The sequence below is a fragment of the Berghia stephanieae genome, chromosome 7 (genome assembly GCF_034508935.2).
Source record: "Berghia stephanieae isolate SIO BIC M18660-M18661 chromosome 7, UCSD_Bste_1.3, whole genome shotgun sequence".
Classification (NCBI taxonomy): Eukaryota; Metazoa; Mollusca; class Gastropoda; order Nudibranchia; family Aeolidiidae; genus Berghia; species Berghia stephanieae.
In genome coordinates this window covers 37,228,664-37,244,213 of record NC_088366.1, presented here as the reverse complement: position 1 = coordinate 37,244,213, position 15,550 = coordinate 37,228,664, and the positions used below count along the sequence as shown (strand labels likewise).

General features: G+C 38.8%; 1 protein-coding gene across 2 annotated transcripts in view; it reads right to left on the bottom strand.

Moving 5' to 3' along the window:
* Positions 1 to 262: 262 nt before the first annotated feature.
* Positions 263 to 15,550, bottom strand: part of LOC144977179 (sodium-dependent noradrenaline transporter-like) — a 212,076-nt gene continuing 196,788 nt past the window's right edge. For both annotated transcript variants that reach the window (XM_078922092.1, XM_078922098.1), the window contains 2 exons: positions 7,546 to 7,733; positions 263 to 2,837 (listed from right to left, as the gene is read on the bottom strand). In XM_078922092.1, the coding sequence (XP_078778218.1) occupies positions 7,710 to 7,733 (24 nt within the window). In that variant the 3' untranslated portion in view covers positions 263 to 2,837; positions 7,546 to 7,709. The remainder of the gene's footprint in view (positions 2,838 to 7,545; positions 7,734 to 15,550) is intronic.

Genomic DNA, 15,550 nt, shown 5'->3' with positions numbered 1-15,550 from the left:
TGTATGGGTATCTTGTGACATTAAAGTATTTTTTTAAAAATTGGGTTTAAGTGAAAATGATTTCCCACGATATTTAAATGAGCTGATCATTTGAAGATTAATTACAAGATACGCGTACAACATAACTTGCAAAAGACATAGACTATTTTAAATAGTGTGTAATGCTAATACTAACATCAAGGTTGTGTTAAACATTCAAACTTATATTCATTCATAGAAAATATTGTTGTCACCGTAATGTAATCGATTACTTTGATTTTCCTTTTTCTTTTTTTGTTTTGGCGGATGTCCTTAGAAATAATTATATTCATTAAGGAAATGCAAGAGCTGTATAACAGGAAGAAATATAACGAAAATATTAGATTTCTAGTGATCATAAACTCTGATGGACCTTAGCAGAAATTCTTCAGAGTAGAAAATCCTTCAATAAGTTCTTCTTACACTCTTAAGGGCGGAGGTCATGACTCCGATGCCTATGCACCCTACTAGGGTTTTTTTTTCCTCCTCTTGATTTCACTTTCCATTTTTTAAAAAATGAAACATAATTTTTTTAAATTCAAAAACATAAAAAGATGATGCTAATTCCTGATTCTTGATGACAACTTGATTAAATGAATGAATCAATGCCTTTAAATTTCCAATGAAGTTGTCAGAATTTAAAAGTACACAAATTTACAAAAAAATCAAACTTTGAAAAAGGTAAATGCTACAAAATCTTTTGACAAGGACTTAAAAAATAAAATAAAAATAAAATTGAGAATTTTTTTTAAATGACCAAATGAAACTAACGATATTCGATCCATCATTTTTTTTCTTTTCCTGTGCATTTTTCCGAACTCAATGCAATTTTACTGAAGATTCTTAATGGAAAAATAGAAGAAAAAGAGGAAACAAAAACTCTCGCTTACAGCTACATAAGAATAAACAAAGAATAAAAAAAGAAAGAACCAACTAACAGAACAAAACCACAAGCACACGTTTATGTGTGTAATGAAATATTTGTGCAATATATATTTTCTCTTCAGTAGAAATAACTAATGTGGTACAAATTTAATATTCCACTGAATACTCATCCAAATGAAGGTTTGAATACACACTTATACACATTTGCAAACACTGACTGTTACAACGTAATTTTACAATGTTGAAAATGTGCGTTAACTTTGCACTGCAAACATTGAAATAATTAAAACATAAACATAAACCAGAAGTTATTGAGTTCTGTCAAACGTAAAAAAAAACTCTTTCCCTTGACATCAATAAATATGAACCCTTTAAAACAACATTATACAGATATGATCATTTTAAATATTATTTACAATTACAATATTATAAATTAAACGAGAACTATAAAAATGCATTTTAAAATTATGAAATGTACATTATTCGAATGAGTGTTTAAATATATTTGGAGCAACTTGTAACATATACAAAAAAGAGTTGTAATAAAAAAACTAAATCATCATATTGAGTTAATTAATATTTGTTGTATGGATACAAAACGCAATAAAAGCATTGATAAAACATACTTATATAATGTTATCATTTTTGAGATATGTTTATAATTTTTAACTACATACTTTATCAGTTTCTTTTTCAGCTTTCAATTTTGTTCTCCCACAATAGCATCCTCGATAAGCACCATAATAATTTTGTCGTTTTTTATTATTTTTTTCTTCAAAGTTGGACAGCGCTTACGACTCTTATAATTTATAGTTTTAGCTTGATTCAATGACAGTAAAAAGGAAATGAAGGTGGTGGGATACAAGAAAGATATAGAGTAGATTACAAAAAGGAATAAACATCAATGAATACAACAGCTTTAAAAGATAACACAATACCAAACATGGAACATTTCGGGATCAAAACCATTCTTCCGCCAACAACAAAAACAAAAATAATTAAAACATAAATACATTACTTAAAACCCAGATAGACGGCAGAGAAAAATATAAGCACGTTGTTTTTGTAATAAGATCTTGGAATGTTTACAAAGAGATGCGTTTGGCTGGTAACTAAGAGCGTGCAGAATAGAGCTGAGAAATACTCAAAATAGTATGATACTCCACTCTATTCAGCATGCCCTTAGTTCCAAGTGAACACATTTTTATTGCATTCTAAGATCTTATTACATTCTCGGACGTGCTTATTTTTCTCTGCCGTCTATCTGGATACTGTATTTATGATTTGATTTTTGTTGTTGTTGTTGTTGTTGGCTGTGGAAGGGTTTTGAGCTCGGAACATTCCGTGTTTGGTATTTTGTTCTCATTTGAAGCTGTTATATTCATTTTTGTTTATTACTTTTTTTACAGTCCACAGCTTCTAGCAGCTTAGTATCACTTAGAGTAGATTACGCTCCACTCAACAACATTAATTTGTTTACTTAACTGGTACGAATGAAAGTGACATATTTATGGGATAAAGGAAATATTTAAAACACACACACACACACACACACACACACACACGCACAGTGTTTTATACTTAATTTGAAGGGAAAATGTCCGGCAAAGATAATGAGGTTCCACCTTTGTGAATGAATACATGTTCAGATGTCAGCAGTCTTCCCAACTAGTTTTCCATCGAAAATTATGTACTGCATCATGATTGACTGGGGGTCTCGATAACTCAGATGCAAAAGCGCTCGACTCACAAGCAAAGGGTACTGATTAAGCCCACGATTGTTCTTAGCCTCTTAACTATCCAACGGTGATTGTGCTGCTGGGTCTGTTAGATTTGACCGAAAGTATTTTGCACATTTTAGTAGTCCGACTTAATTAGGTTTATGGCTTTACGTGACTGCTACTTTGCTTTTTTAAAACAATTTTTAAATGGTGCTGAAAGTAGTGCATGGGCCAGTGGGCGAAACCCTCCCCCCCCTGGGGGAGTTTTCGCCACATGGTTTTTCTGAAACAGCACTATATCTTGAGTATTAATCCGGGTGTTACCGTTTTTTCAAGTGTCATTTACGAGAGTTACGGCCCTTGAAAGGTCATTAGGTGCAATTTTTTGTGAAATCGTTTTTGTGCATAAAATGGTTGTTTATCACCTTAAAATTGTTTCACATACAATCAATAATGGAATTTTATTGTAATTTCTCATTTTTTGCCTCATGTCATAAAATATTTTACAAAGCCATATAGCGTTTTTAAATCTTTGATAGCCATTTTCTCTATAATTTGAAAAAAAATCTATTACAGTGTACTTGTTTCCCTTCAGGATGAATAAACAAGAGGGATTTTGCACTAGCACAATTCAGGCATGCTTCAGGGACATATAACACAAATTAATCCGGGTGTTACAGTTTTTTCAAGTATCATTTACAGGAGTTATGGCCCTTGAAAGGTCATCGGGTGCAATTTTTCGTGAACTCATTTTTGTGAATAAAATGATTGTTTATCACCCTAAAATTGTTTCGAATGCAATAAATAGTGGAATTTTATTGTCATTTCCCATTTTTTGCCTCATATCATAAAATATTTTACAAAGCCATAAAAGCGTTTTTAAATCTTTGAGCCATTTTCTCTATAATTTGAAAAAAAAATCTATTACAGTGTACTTGTTTCCCTTCAGGATGAATAAACAAGAGGGAGTTTGCACTAGCACAATTCAGGCATGCTTCAGGGACATATAACACAAATTAATTCGGGTGTTACAGTTTTTTCAAGTATCATTTACAGGAGTTATGGCCCTTGAAAGGTCATCGAGTGCAATTTTTCGTGAACTCATTTTTGTGAATAAAATGATTGTTTATCACCCTAAAATTGCTTCAAATGCAATAAATAGTGGAATTTTATTGTCATTTCTCATTTTTTGCCTCATATCATAAAATATTTTACAAAGCTATATAGGGTTTTTAAATCTTTGATATTGATAGCCATTTTCTCTATAATATGAAAAAATATATATTACAGTGTATTTGCTTCCTTTCAGTGATAAATAAACAAGAGGAATTTTGTACTAGCACAATTCAGGCATGATTAATGGGCATATAACACATATACATTTGTAACATTTGACCTTGCTGTAGCAAAGAAAGCTTACGATATTGTCTGGCAAAACCCACAGCTTTACAAAACAGTCATTATTCACCTGGGTGTCTTTCACACCATAATTTCATATCTTGGTGCCCTGGGAAAGCTCCAAAGTGGATCTGGTTTTGAAGAAATTGTGACTGAAGCAGGGCTATGTGCACATGGTTCTATGGATAGGGTTATGAGTGGAAAGAACTACAACAGGGCTATACGAGTGCATGTGTCTGTTTTGGAGGCTCTAGAGAGGCTTCTGCTTGCAAAATTTGAGCAGAACACGGATTCAAAACTCAGTAAAGACCTCATGTCTTACATAAAGGAATTCACCGAAGGAATTTCAAGCCATACAGCTAATAAAATTCTCCAGTCAACTGTGTATGCTGAGTTATTTTCCCAGTATGAAGCCTTCAAAGAGAGTGTCCGCTCAGGAAAGTACGGAAAAACTGCACAATACTGGATCCAATACATGGACAGAGTTTGGCTTCTCCTCCAGTTTCTGCGAGCTACCAACTTTCTTCTTCATATATCTTGTTTAAAAGAACTGTGCACACTGCTTTTTACCATGAATCACCACAATTATGCCAAGTATCTCAGTCTATATTTTGTGTCACTAGCCAACCTGATTCATTCCCACCCAGGGGCAGAAGAAATGTTACAAGATAATGGATTTAGTGTCTCCAGATCAAGGACGCCTGCTGGAAGAATAGCAGTTGATATGACCATTGGACAAACAATAAACAAACATGCAAAGACAAAAGGAGGTATTGTTGGGTTCAGCAAGAGTCTTCCAAGCTATTACCGTTGGAGTGTAACAAGACACAATCGAGCAGAATATGTATCAGCAACCCAAAGAATGATCAGCAACAACAACTGTATAGATATAGACACCCACAAAGAATTGAGCCTTGCAGAAAAAAGACAAAGTGAAAAGCGAGTGCAAAAGATCCTCCAGGCATTTTCAGCATTATTTATCAATCCCTTTGAAGTTGAAGATGGTCTGGTCAGTCTAGCTTCAGGAATGAAAGTGCAAGAGGATGTTGCTGATGACCTGCTAGCCGTGGAAAAAACAGGAAAAAGATTGTTTGAAAGTTTTGTTGAAAACAGACTGAAGGAAAAGACTGTAGAATTTCACAAGCCATTAGAAAGGAACAAGACCAAGACATTTGCATCATTGAGGAAAGTGGTAACAGTGAAAAAAGACATGAACGTGGTCAAAATCAAGGCACAAAGAAATTTATTTGGCCAGCTTCTTGTTTTGTCCCAAGAACACAGTGTTGATCTTCAAAAAGTTCTTCAATATCCTCTAACACCTACTCCATGGTCGCTGGCTTCATCAGATGGTTTACCTCTGAAGACCAACAAAGCAACTCTGTTGCACAAGCTCACGCCTGACAATTCATTAATGTTCGAGGATTATGCAAAAACAAAACAAACACCGTTTACATTGTTGATGGCAATGCACTGTTACAAACTCTGTCAGCAATCCCAAATACATTTGGTGAAGTAGCCAAACTTACATTTTCCTCCTTACCACAAGCAGCTTGTGTACACTTTGTGACTGATACTTACATAGAAGATTCAATCATAGAAGATGCATACTTGTTAAGAGGATCTGCAACAACAGTGCCCAGACGTTGGAAATCATTTCTCAGCTGCGTTGATAACAAAAGACCCGTCATCAGGTTTCTCCTCAAGGAATGGGAAAGTAACGAATATGCAAAGAAACTGAGAAACAGGGAAATCTTCTTTGTCTGTGAAGAGAGATGCACCTTACTTTACAGTGACACGGATGAATTTACCACAGCTGTACCTTGTCTAGATCTCTACTCATCACAGGAAGAGGCAGACACACGAATTATACTGCACTGTCAATATGCTTCCCGCCAACCAAACTGTGAAACAATTGTTGTCAGATCACCAGACACGGATGTCTTCTTACTTCTCCTTTCATTCTCAGAGACAATTGGAAAGACCCTGATTTTTGATACTGGCTGTGGCAACAACAGGCGACAAATCAATGTCTCTCAGATAGCAAAGATGCATTACTTGGTGTCCATGCATTCACAGGCTGTGACACAACAAGTTGCTTTGCTGGGCAAGGAAAGCTGAAAGCTCTAAAGTTTCTTCAAAAGGAGGAAGATCTTAGAATTCTGTTCTCCAGATTTGGAACATCAGCAGCTGTTTCGAGTAATGACTGTCTCATGTTAGAGTCATTTGTGTGCAAGCTGTATGGCAAAACCTCATGCACAAGTGTCAACAAAGTGAGGTATGACATGGTTCGCCAGCGTTTCAAAGGAAAGAAAGGTACCATCTCATGCAGTGGTGGAATTGATCTGTGTCAGATGCCTCCTTGTAGTCAAGTATTGTCACTGCACATATCAAGAGCCAACTTTCAAACTCTCATTTGGAGGAATGCAGTGTGCCAGAATCCTAGCATTCCAAAACCAGAGGATAACGGTTGGCAGAGAAATTCTGCAAATGAATTGGAAGTACAGTGGTTCAAAGATGCTTTCATTCCAGATGAGTTGCAGGAAATTGTGTATGAAGAAAGCTGCACCAGTACTGCCGAGGATGGTAGTGATAGCTTTGACAGTGATTTCCTTGACGACACTTCAGAGGACGAAGAGGATTTTGCTACTGATGATGAGGATATGTAATAAATTGGTGAGCAGTGCAAACTGTTAAGGAGTAAAGCATGTTTGCAAAACACATAAGGATATTGTTTTTATGTACTTACTGCATCTTGAATCAAGAATCCCTTTTGAGTATCAATTATTCTTCATAATATAACAATGCGATTTCGTTCAAAAGTCTTCGGTAATGATGCTTCACTTGGGTTGTGAACAAATTAATCTTTTTTCATGATATATCTATTGTTTTTACCACACCTTCAACTTACTTTTAAATGTGACAACTGGACATCAATACCATGTTTAAAAAGAATGAAAATTATGATGAATTTGGCATCCGACAAAGTGGAGAAAAATGTAAGGGTTGCGTACACTTTTAGTTTTTCCTGTGACGTAGAAATATGAAGGTTGTTGTTGAGGCTTGGGCCATAGCTTTCTTCAGTGCTACATTTTTAATTAACATGCTGTTTTTGGCCATATTTAAAATAATTTTTTGTGTAAAACACTGAAATAGCCCATAAGTTTAGATATGACACTTCATGAGATTACTGACAAATTGTTTCAACTTTCTGTGAGTCTATATAATATTTACAAATTGAAAGCTTGTGCACATAGTTTGATAGTATATTCAATTTCCTTCAGTTTGATACCCAATTTGCATATATTTGAATTAATATTGTAGTCTCCAGAGCCTTTGAAAGAAATGTTGTCTCTTTTTTGCAAGGGGACACAACTCACTTTTTTCAAAGAGCTATAACTCTCTTAAATGACACTTATTTTTACGGTAACAGTGGAATTTGTATGGCCAATAAGTTCTATTATTTGAAAAACATAGTGGCATAAACTCCCAAATGGGGGGAGGGGGGTCCCAGTGGCCTAAGCACGAAAGCTTCTCAAAAGCTATCGTCGATCCTACGTTTGATACACGTGTTGATGAAAAGTTTCTTTTTTAAAATAAAAAGTATTAGGATAGCACAGGAACTGTTTCGTAAGCCGTCGAGAGCGCGTCATTTGTTACTCTTTCTTCTCAAAGATCTCTTCTGCCTCATCATATAGACAGCCAGTGCCTTCGCTGAGAAATAGGAAATAAAAATAAATGTGTATTAATACTCGAAACCTGTGTAGACTAAAACATGTATACGTATAAGGAGTATGTTTCCAACGAATTAATATGCCCCATTTCCCAATTATTATTATTATGATTATTATTATTATTATTATTATTATTATTATTATTATTATGATTATGATGATGATGATGATGATGGTGACTATTATTATTATTATTATTATTATTATTATTATTATTATTATTATTATTATTATTATTATTATTATTATTATTATTATTATTATTGTTGTTGTTGTTGTTGTTGTTATTATTATTATTATTATCATTATGATGATGATGATGATGATGATGATGGTGACTATTATTATTATTATTATTATTATTATTATTATTATTATTATTATTATTATTATTATTATTATTATTATTATTATTATTATTATTCAAGAAAACCAAAAGAAGCCATCCATTTATGATTAATATTTTTTCTACAAATATTGAGTTGTCTCATTTATGGAGTAAAATGACGAATGCACATTGCACTGGATTCTAGGTGTACATATTTGAATTTCTGATAGACTAGGGCTATTGGTCAGTACTGACCAATGGGCGCCAGCGCTTGTTTGCCAGTACTGACCAACACGCGTTGGCACCTATTGGTCAGTACTGACTAACAGGCACTCGCACGTGTTGGTCAGTACTGACTAACAGGCAATCGCACTGTTGATCAGTACTGACGAATGCGTGCTGGTGCCTATTGATCCGTGGCACCGCCCACCATTGATTAGCACTGATGAAGACCTCTTCGCACTTATTCGTCACTACCTAAATTATTCCATTTAAAAAGAAATTAAAATCCCAGTCTCCCAGACCAACTTATCCCATGACACTCAGTAACACTTAGACTTAGATAAATTTGATTTAGATGCCGTTGGGTAGCAATGACTATGAAAATTTTTGTGTTCTATTTTTGTAGGAAATACTACTCTTAAATCAAAGCCCTATCGCCACTGAGTAAAAATCTTTTTGAATTTTGAAAATCCATTAATATGTAACAAAGTTATGCAGTTTCAAAGATGTCATTTATTTGGATGACTCACAAGGAGAAAAAAATACGGAAAATATGGGACGCTTTTTCTGCGTTTTATTCTGGTTTGTGCCTGTATCTCGCTTAATACGTGGAATTAGATATTAAAACTTGGCAATTTTATGGCGAAATTATCAGAAAATATGATGAAGACATCAGAAGAGTTCTAACTTGTATAGTTTTAGAGCTGTATGGCTAGGGTCAACTATAAATTTGTTTTAAAATATACATAATATTGATCATTTGGAACTTTTCCGAAGTGTAATCTTGTGTCTACAACCCATACAAATGACACAAAAAATGCCTGCTGAATTATTATCAATCAGTCCCGCGAGACCATGGCTTATGTTAGTTCTAGAATTTATTTGAGAGAGAGAGAGAGAGAGTGTGTGTGTGTGTGTGTTAATCTACTATCCCTATGACATAACAATGAAACAATACCTTAATTTTTTTTAAAGCGCGCGAGGATTTGTGTCATCCGTCGTCGCGAACAAGGTTGCCAGATGGCCACGTGTGTGGCCAAATATATAATTTTGTTTCTTTTTTTACATTTTATTCATCTATGTTTGTCTCAGTGACATTTATCCTAGTCTATTCAATTTTCTGTTTGTTAAAATTTAGTTCATTTTAAGTGGGCCAGTCTTAATGTTGAAAGCCATATGATTTTCTATTTAGCCACTTTTGAAGTCGAATTTGGTCAGGTTCAAGTCTGGCCATCTGGCAGCCTTGCCTCGCTCACGTCATTTTCGTGTCGCGCGATGGTGGAGCAAAATAGCCGTCTCCATATTTTCACTCATTGAAATGCAAATTGGGTTGATGTTTTGTGAGAATACGGGAAAAGTACTTATCATAATCGAATGAAATTTGAAATATAAATAGAAGAAATGTGCATATATAACCTTATGCGTATGAGCGACAAAATCTCTCCTCTTTGTAGTTTTAGAAATATTGTACTCCAAAGAGTAAAAATCTATTTTTAACGGTTTTCTGGTAATTGTACGAGTTTTGTCGCTTGACATAATCTAAAATGACCTCTTTTCTAACTGTGTGCCAACTTTCAGTCATATTCGATTATAAATAGCGTCGTAATTAATTTTTAAAAATAGCATGTACGAAACGACTTCGTCCCATATTTTGTCGCGAAATGGGCACTTCGTGAGCGAAAAAGAGGCCCAAAGATTTGTGCGGGATAGTCATTGCTACGTTGGGGCAACGGAATGACTCTCGTTGATTCTTTTTATTTAATTTTGTCCATTCTATTTCTTTGGGTTATTTGTTTGTTTGTTTGTTTGTTTGTTTTTTTTAGTTTTTTTTTTTACAATAGTGAGCCCATATCAAATTGGGTTATCAGGCCTGGAAATCATTACAAGTCGGCTGGATTACATGTAAATTACAAAGATTTACCCACAATATAATAAACAGGAGGTGGGGCACGCACTTTCCATTCGTTAGGCATAGTAGTAGCGAAATTCATTTCGTCAACTCAGCTTCGATAGTCTTCCTCCGCCCTAAGGACGGTTTCATAGCCACCTTCAAGTTTAGTAACTGGACAGTGGCGGACGATATGATTACTGGTCTCTGGGGTTCCTGATATTTCCGGCAGGTATCACTGTTTTCAAGTTTCCATCTGCACATATTTGATGCAGTTCTACCCTGTACACTTAAGAGGCGATTTGAGGAAACCCAGTATTTCCTGGCGTTATTGAAAGTAGGTACTCTTTTAGTTGGATCTTTTATGATGTTTCTTCCTCTCGGTGTTTCCCTGTTCCACATTTCTCTTCAGTTTTCCTCCACACTGAAGTCTGCCATTTTTGTTAGGTGGAAAGGTCTTCCCGATTTGAGTCTTGTTGTTGAAGGTGCCCCCTTTATGATTGTTTTTATGGGAGTGTTGTCTGTGGCTTCGTCAATTCTTGCATGAATCCTTTGATTAGCGTCTTGTCGTCTCGTATCGTCTGTACTCAATGGTGGTTGCAGTATGAATGAAATGTTAGCGTGGCGTGGGTAGAGGATAGGGTGCCCCAGGGGGGTGATCTAATTGATAAGCAAAGGTCAGCGTCGGGGAACAGAACTTTCCAGACTATAATGGAAGATAAAAGTAGTAGTAGTAGTAGCAGTAGTAGTAGTAGTAGTAGTAGTAGTAGTAGTAGTAGTAGTAGTAGCAATAGTAGTAGTAGTAGTAGTAGTAGTAGTAGTAGTAGTAGTAGTAGTAGTAGTAGTAGTAGTAGTAGTAGTAGTAGTAGTAGTGGAACGCTGTAGTTAAACAGTAGGGGGTGGTGGAGGGGGTGAGGTGAAAGGGTCACGGCGGAGGTGGGAGGGGGGGGGGGGGTTGCTGGATGAGCGAAGGTCGAATCTTCGCGAAGGAACGATGCGATAGTAAAGTGGAATATACCGATAAATAGATAGATGGATAGACAGATAGATAGGTAGATAGACAGAAAAGAGGGGAGAGAAGAGAGAGAGAGAGAGAGAAAAAAATATTTATAAAAAAAAAAAAAATAAATAAATAAATAAATAAATAAATAAATAAATAAATTAAAAAAAAAAAAAAAAAAAAAAAAAAAAAAAAAAAAAAAAAAAAAAAAAAAAAAAGGGGGGGGGGGGGGGGGGGGAGGGGGGGCAGGGGGGGGGGGGGGGGGTTTTGGTTTGTGGCGGACCTGTAGAGAGGGGAAATTAGAGAGAGAGAGGGGGGGGAGGGAGAAAGAGAGAGAGAGAGGGGGGGGCAAAGAAAGAAAGAAAGAAAGAAAGAGAGAGGAGAGAGAGAGAGAGAGAGAGAGAGAGAGAGAGAGAGAGAGAGAGAGAAAGGGGGAGGGGAAGGTGAGAGAGTGCGAGTAAACAGCCATGATAGCTGGGTCTATATGTATATTAATGGATAAAAAAGTGGATGATTGGACACAATGAGAGATAGCTAGGAAGGTAGATGACTATGAATCGGTAGATAATCAGAAGATAGATAGATGGCTAGCTAGCAGGATAGATAGATAGATAGATAGACAGACAGATAGATAGATAGATAGATAGATAGATAGATAGATAGATAGATAGATAGATAGATAGATAGATAGATAGATAGATAAATAGATAGGTAGGTAGGTAGGTAGGTAGGTAGGTAGAGTTGTAGTTTTAGTAGTATGAACAGTAGTAGTAGTAGTAGTAGTAGTAGTAGTAGTAGTAGTAGTAGTAGTAGTAGTAGTAGAAGTAGTAGAAGTAGTAGTAGTAGTAGTAGTAGTAGTAGTAGTAGTAGTAGTAGTAGTAGTAGTAGTTAGCAGTAGTAGTAGTAGTAGTAGTAGTAGTAGTAGTAGTAGTAGTAGTAGTAGTAGTAGTAGTAGTAGTAGTAGAAGTAGTAGAAGTAGTAGTAGTAGCAGCAGCAGTAGCTGTAGTGGCAGAAGTGAGAGCAGCAGTGGTGATGAATATGGGTGACGTTGACATCTAGTGGTGGTCAATCCTGGTGTTGAGTCCGCGTGGAGTCAGCGTTCCCAACAACTTGATCAGGTGAGATTCCCTACGTCGACGGGCGGAAGTGTCCGAATGGCAAAAACTAAGCACACACACACGCACACACTGTACATCGCAGTGGTCTGGCAGATTGAAGTGTCTGGCCACTGCTGTTTCTGCACAGTTCGATATGTCACGCAAGTGCTGCACGAATCTGTCACCCAGCCTCTTTCCGGTCTCGCCAACGTAAGCAATCCCACACAGGGAGCACGTAATCGCATAGACTAGATTACGGTCAGTGCAAGTAAACGGCCGCCTGATGTCCCAAATCTTGTCTGGAAAGCTGACTCTGTCATACTCCCACAGGTGCCCACAAGTCTTGCATCGGGGTCGCATACACGATCTGGCTTTAGGTCCATCCCTGGGTATGGGTTCCAGGCGGCTTCTGACAAGGAGATCCCTCAGGTTACGATCCCGTCGATATGCTACCAACGGGGGTTCTGAGAAAACTCTTTGGGTGTCTTCGCCCGCCTGGAGGATCCCATAGTTCTGCAATAGGATGTTCCTCACTTGATCGGCATGGGGGTGATGCGTGAGGACTAAAATGGGACGCTGTGTCTCCTGCTTCCTGGCATTGCGAGGCCTCATTGCTGCTTCTCTCGACACGAGGCTGGCTTTCCGGACAGCCTTAAGCAAAACCTTTTCAGGATATTCCCGTGCCCTAAAAAAATCGAGCATGCGATCACGTTGAAGCGCAAATTCATCATCTTCCAGACAGAGTCTCCGCAAGCGGAGTATCTGACTGAATGGGATGGAGTCTTTGCACTTCACCGGATGGGATGACCGATAGAGCAGGTAGCTGTGACTGTCCGTTTCCTTGTAGTGTACAGTGGTCCGTACTCCCGTGCTGGTCAATACAGCCTTGATGTCCAAAAAGTTCACCTCAGAGGTTGAAATCTCATAAGTGTACTCTATGGACGGGTGGAAGGAGTCCATCGCTAGGATGAACCCTTTCAACTGGCTGTGGGTCAATGACGTAATGCCGAAACAGTCGTCAATGTACCTTTTGAACAGCTCGGGGGCAGGTCCGCTGTACTGACGGAAGAAGGTTTCCTCAAGGTAGCCCATGAAGAGGTTAGCATATGAGGGACCCATCTTGGTGCCCATCGCAACACCTGAGATCTGATGGAAAAATACATCATTGAACTCAAAAGTGTTGAGTGTGAGCACAAGTTCGGTGAGCCTCACAATGCTGTTGCTGGAAATCCCTGGTAATGGATGACGGTCGACGAAATGCCTGATGGCACGCAGTCCGTCAGGATGCGGTATGGATGTGTACAGTGCCTTCACATCCATGGTGAAAATCAGCCGTGGACGTTCATCCTGGAATCGAATTTCGTCAATGACACCAAGAGCATGGTTAGTGTCCTTGATATACGATGGCAGGGTGGGAACTATACGTTGAAATACCGCATCGAGGAACTGCGATACCTTCTCAGTAGGGCACGAGATAGCCGACACAATCGGCCTTCCAGGTGGAGTGTCAGACAATTCCCGGATCTTGTGTATCTTAGGGAGCATGTAAAAACATGGATTACCTAGGTCGCTGGGGTCGTGTATAAGGAAGGCCGATTGTGTCGGCTATCTCGTGCCCTACTGAGAAGGTATCGCAGTTCCTCGATGCGGTATTTCAACGTATAGTTCCCACCCTGCCATCGTATATCAAGGACACTAACCATGCTCTTGGTGTCATTGACGAAATTCGATTCCAGGATGAACGTCCACGGCTGATTTTCACCATGGATGTGAAGGCACTGTACACATCCATACCGCATCCTGACGGACTGCGTGCCATCAGGCATTTCGTCGACCGTCATCCATTACCAGGGATTTCCAGCAACAGCATTGTGAGGCTCACCGAACTTGTGCTCACACTCAACACTTTTGAGTTCAATGATGTATTTTTCCATCAGATCTCAGGTGTTGCGATGGGCACCAAGATGGGTCCCTCATATGCTAACCTCTTCATGGGCTACCTTGAGGAAACCTTCTTCCGTCAGTACAGCGGACCTGCCCCCGAGCTGTTCAAAAGGTACATTGACGACTGTTTCGGCATTACGTCATTGACCCACAGCCAGTTGAAAGGGTTCATCCTAGCGATGGACTCCTTCCACCCGTCCATAGAGTACACTTATGAGATTTCAACCTCTGAGGTGAACTTTTTGGACATCAAGGCTGTATTGACCAGCACGGGAGTACGGACCACTGTACACTACAAGGAAACGGACAGTCACAGCTACCTGCTCTATCGGTCATCCCATCCGGTGAAGTGCAAAGACTCCATCCCATTCAGTCAGATACTCCGCTTGCGGAGACTCTGTCTGGAAGATGATGAATTTGCGCTTCAACGTGATCGCATGCTCGATTTTTTTAGGGCACGGGAATATCCTGAAAAGGTTTTGCTTAAGGCTGTCCGGAAAGCCAGCCTCGTGTCGAGAGAAGCAGCAATGAGGCCTCGCAATGCCAGGAAGCAGGAGACACAGCGTCCCATTTTAGTCCTCACGCATCACCCCCATGCCGATCAAGTGAGGAACATCCTATTGCAGAACTATGGGATCCTCCAGGCGGGCGAAGACACCCAAAGAGTTTTCTCAGAACCCCCGTTGGTAGCATATCGACGGGATCGTAACCTGAGGGATCTCCTTGTCAGAAGCCGCCTGGAACCCATACCCAGGGATGGACCTAAAGCCAGATCGTGTATGCGACCCCGATGCAAGACTTGTGGGCACCTGTGGGAGTATGACAGAGTCAGCTTTCCAGACAAGATTTGGGACATCAGGCGGCCGTTTACTTGCACTGACCGTAATCTAGTCTATGCGATTACGTGCTCCCTGTGTGGGATTGCTTACGTTGGCGAGACCGGAAAGAGGCTGGGTGACAGATTCGTGCAGCACTTGCGTGACATATCGAACTGTGCAGAAACAGCAGTGGCCAGACACTTCAATCTGCCAGACCACTGCGATGTACAGTGTGTGCGTGTGTGTGTGCTTAGTTTTTGCCATTCGGACACTTCCGCCCGTCGACGTAGGGAATCTCACCTGATCAAGTTGTTGGGAACGCTGACTCCACGCGGACTCAACACCAGGATTGACCACCACTAGATGTCAACGTCACCCATATTCATCACCACTGCTGCTCTCACTTCTGCCACTACAGCTACTGCTGCTGCTACTACTACTACTTCTACTACTACTACTTACTACTACTACTACTACTACTACTACTACTACTACTACTG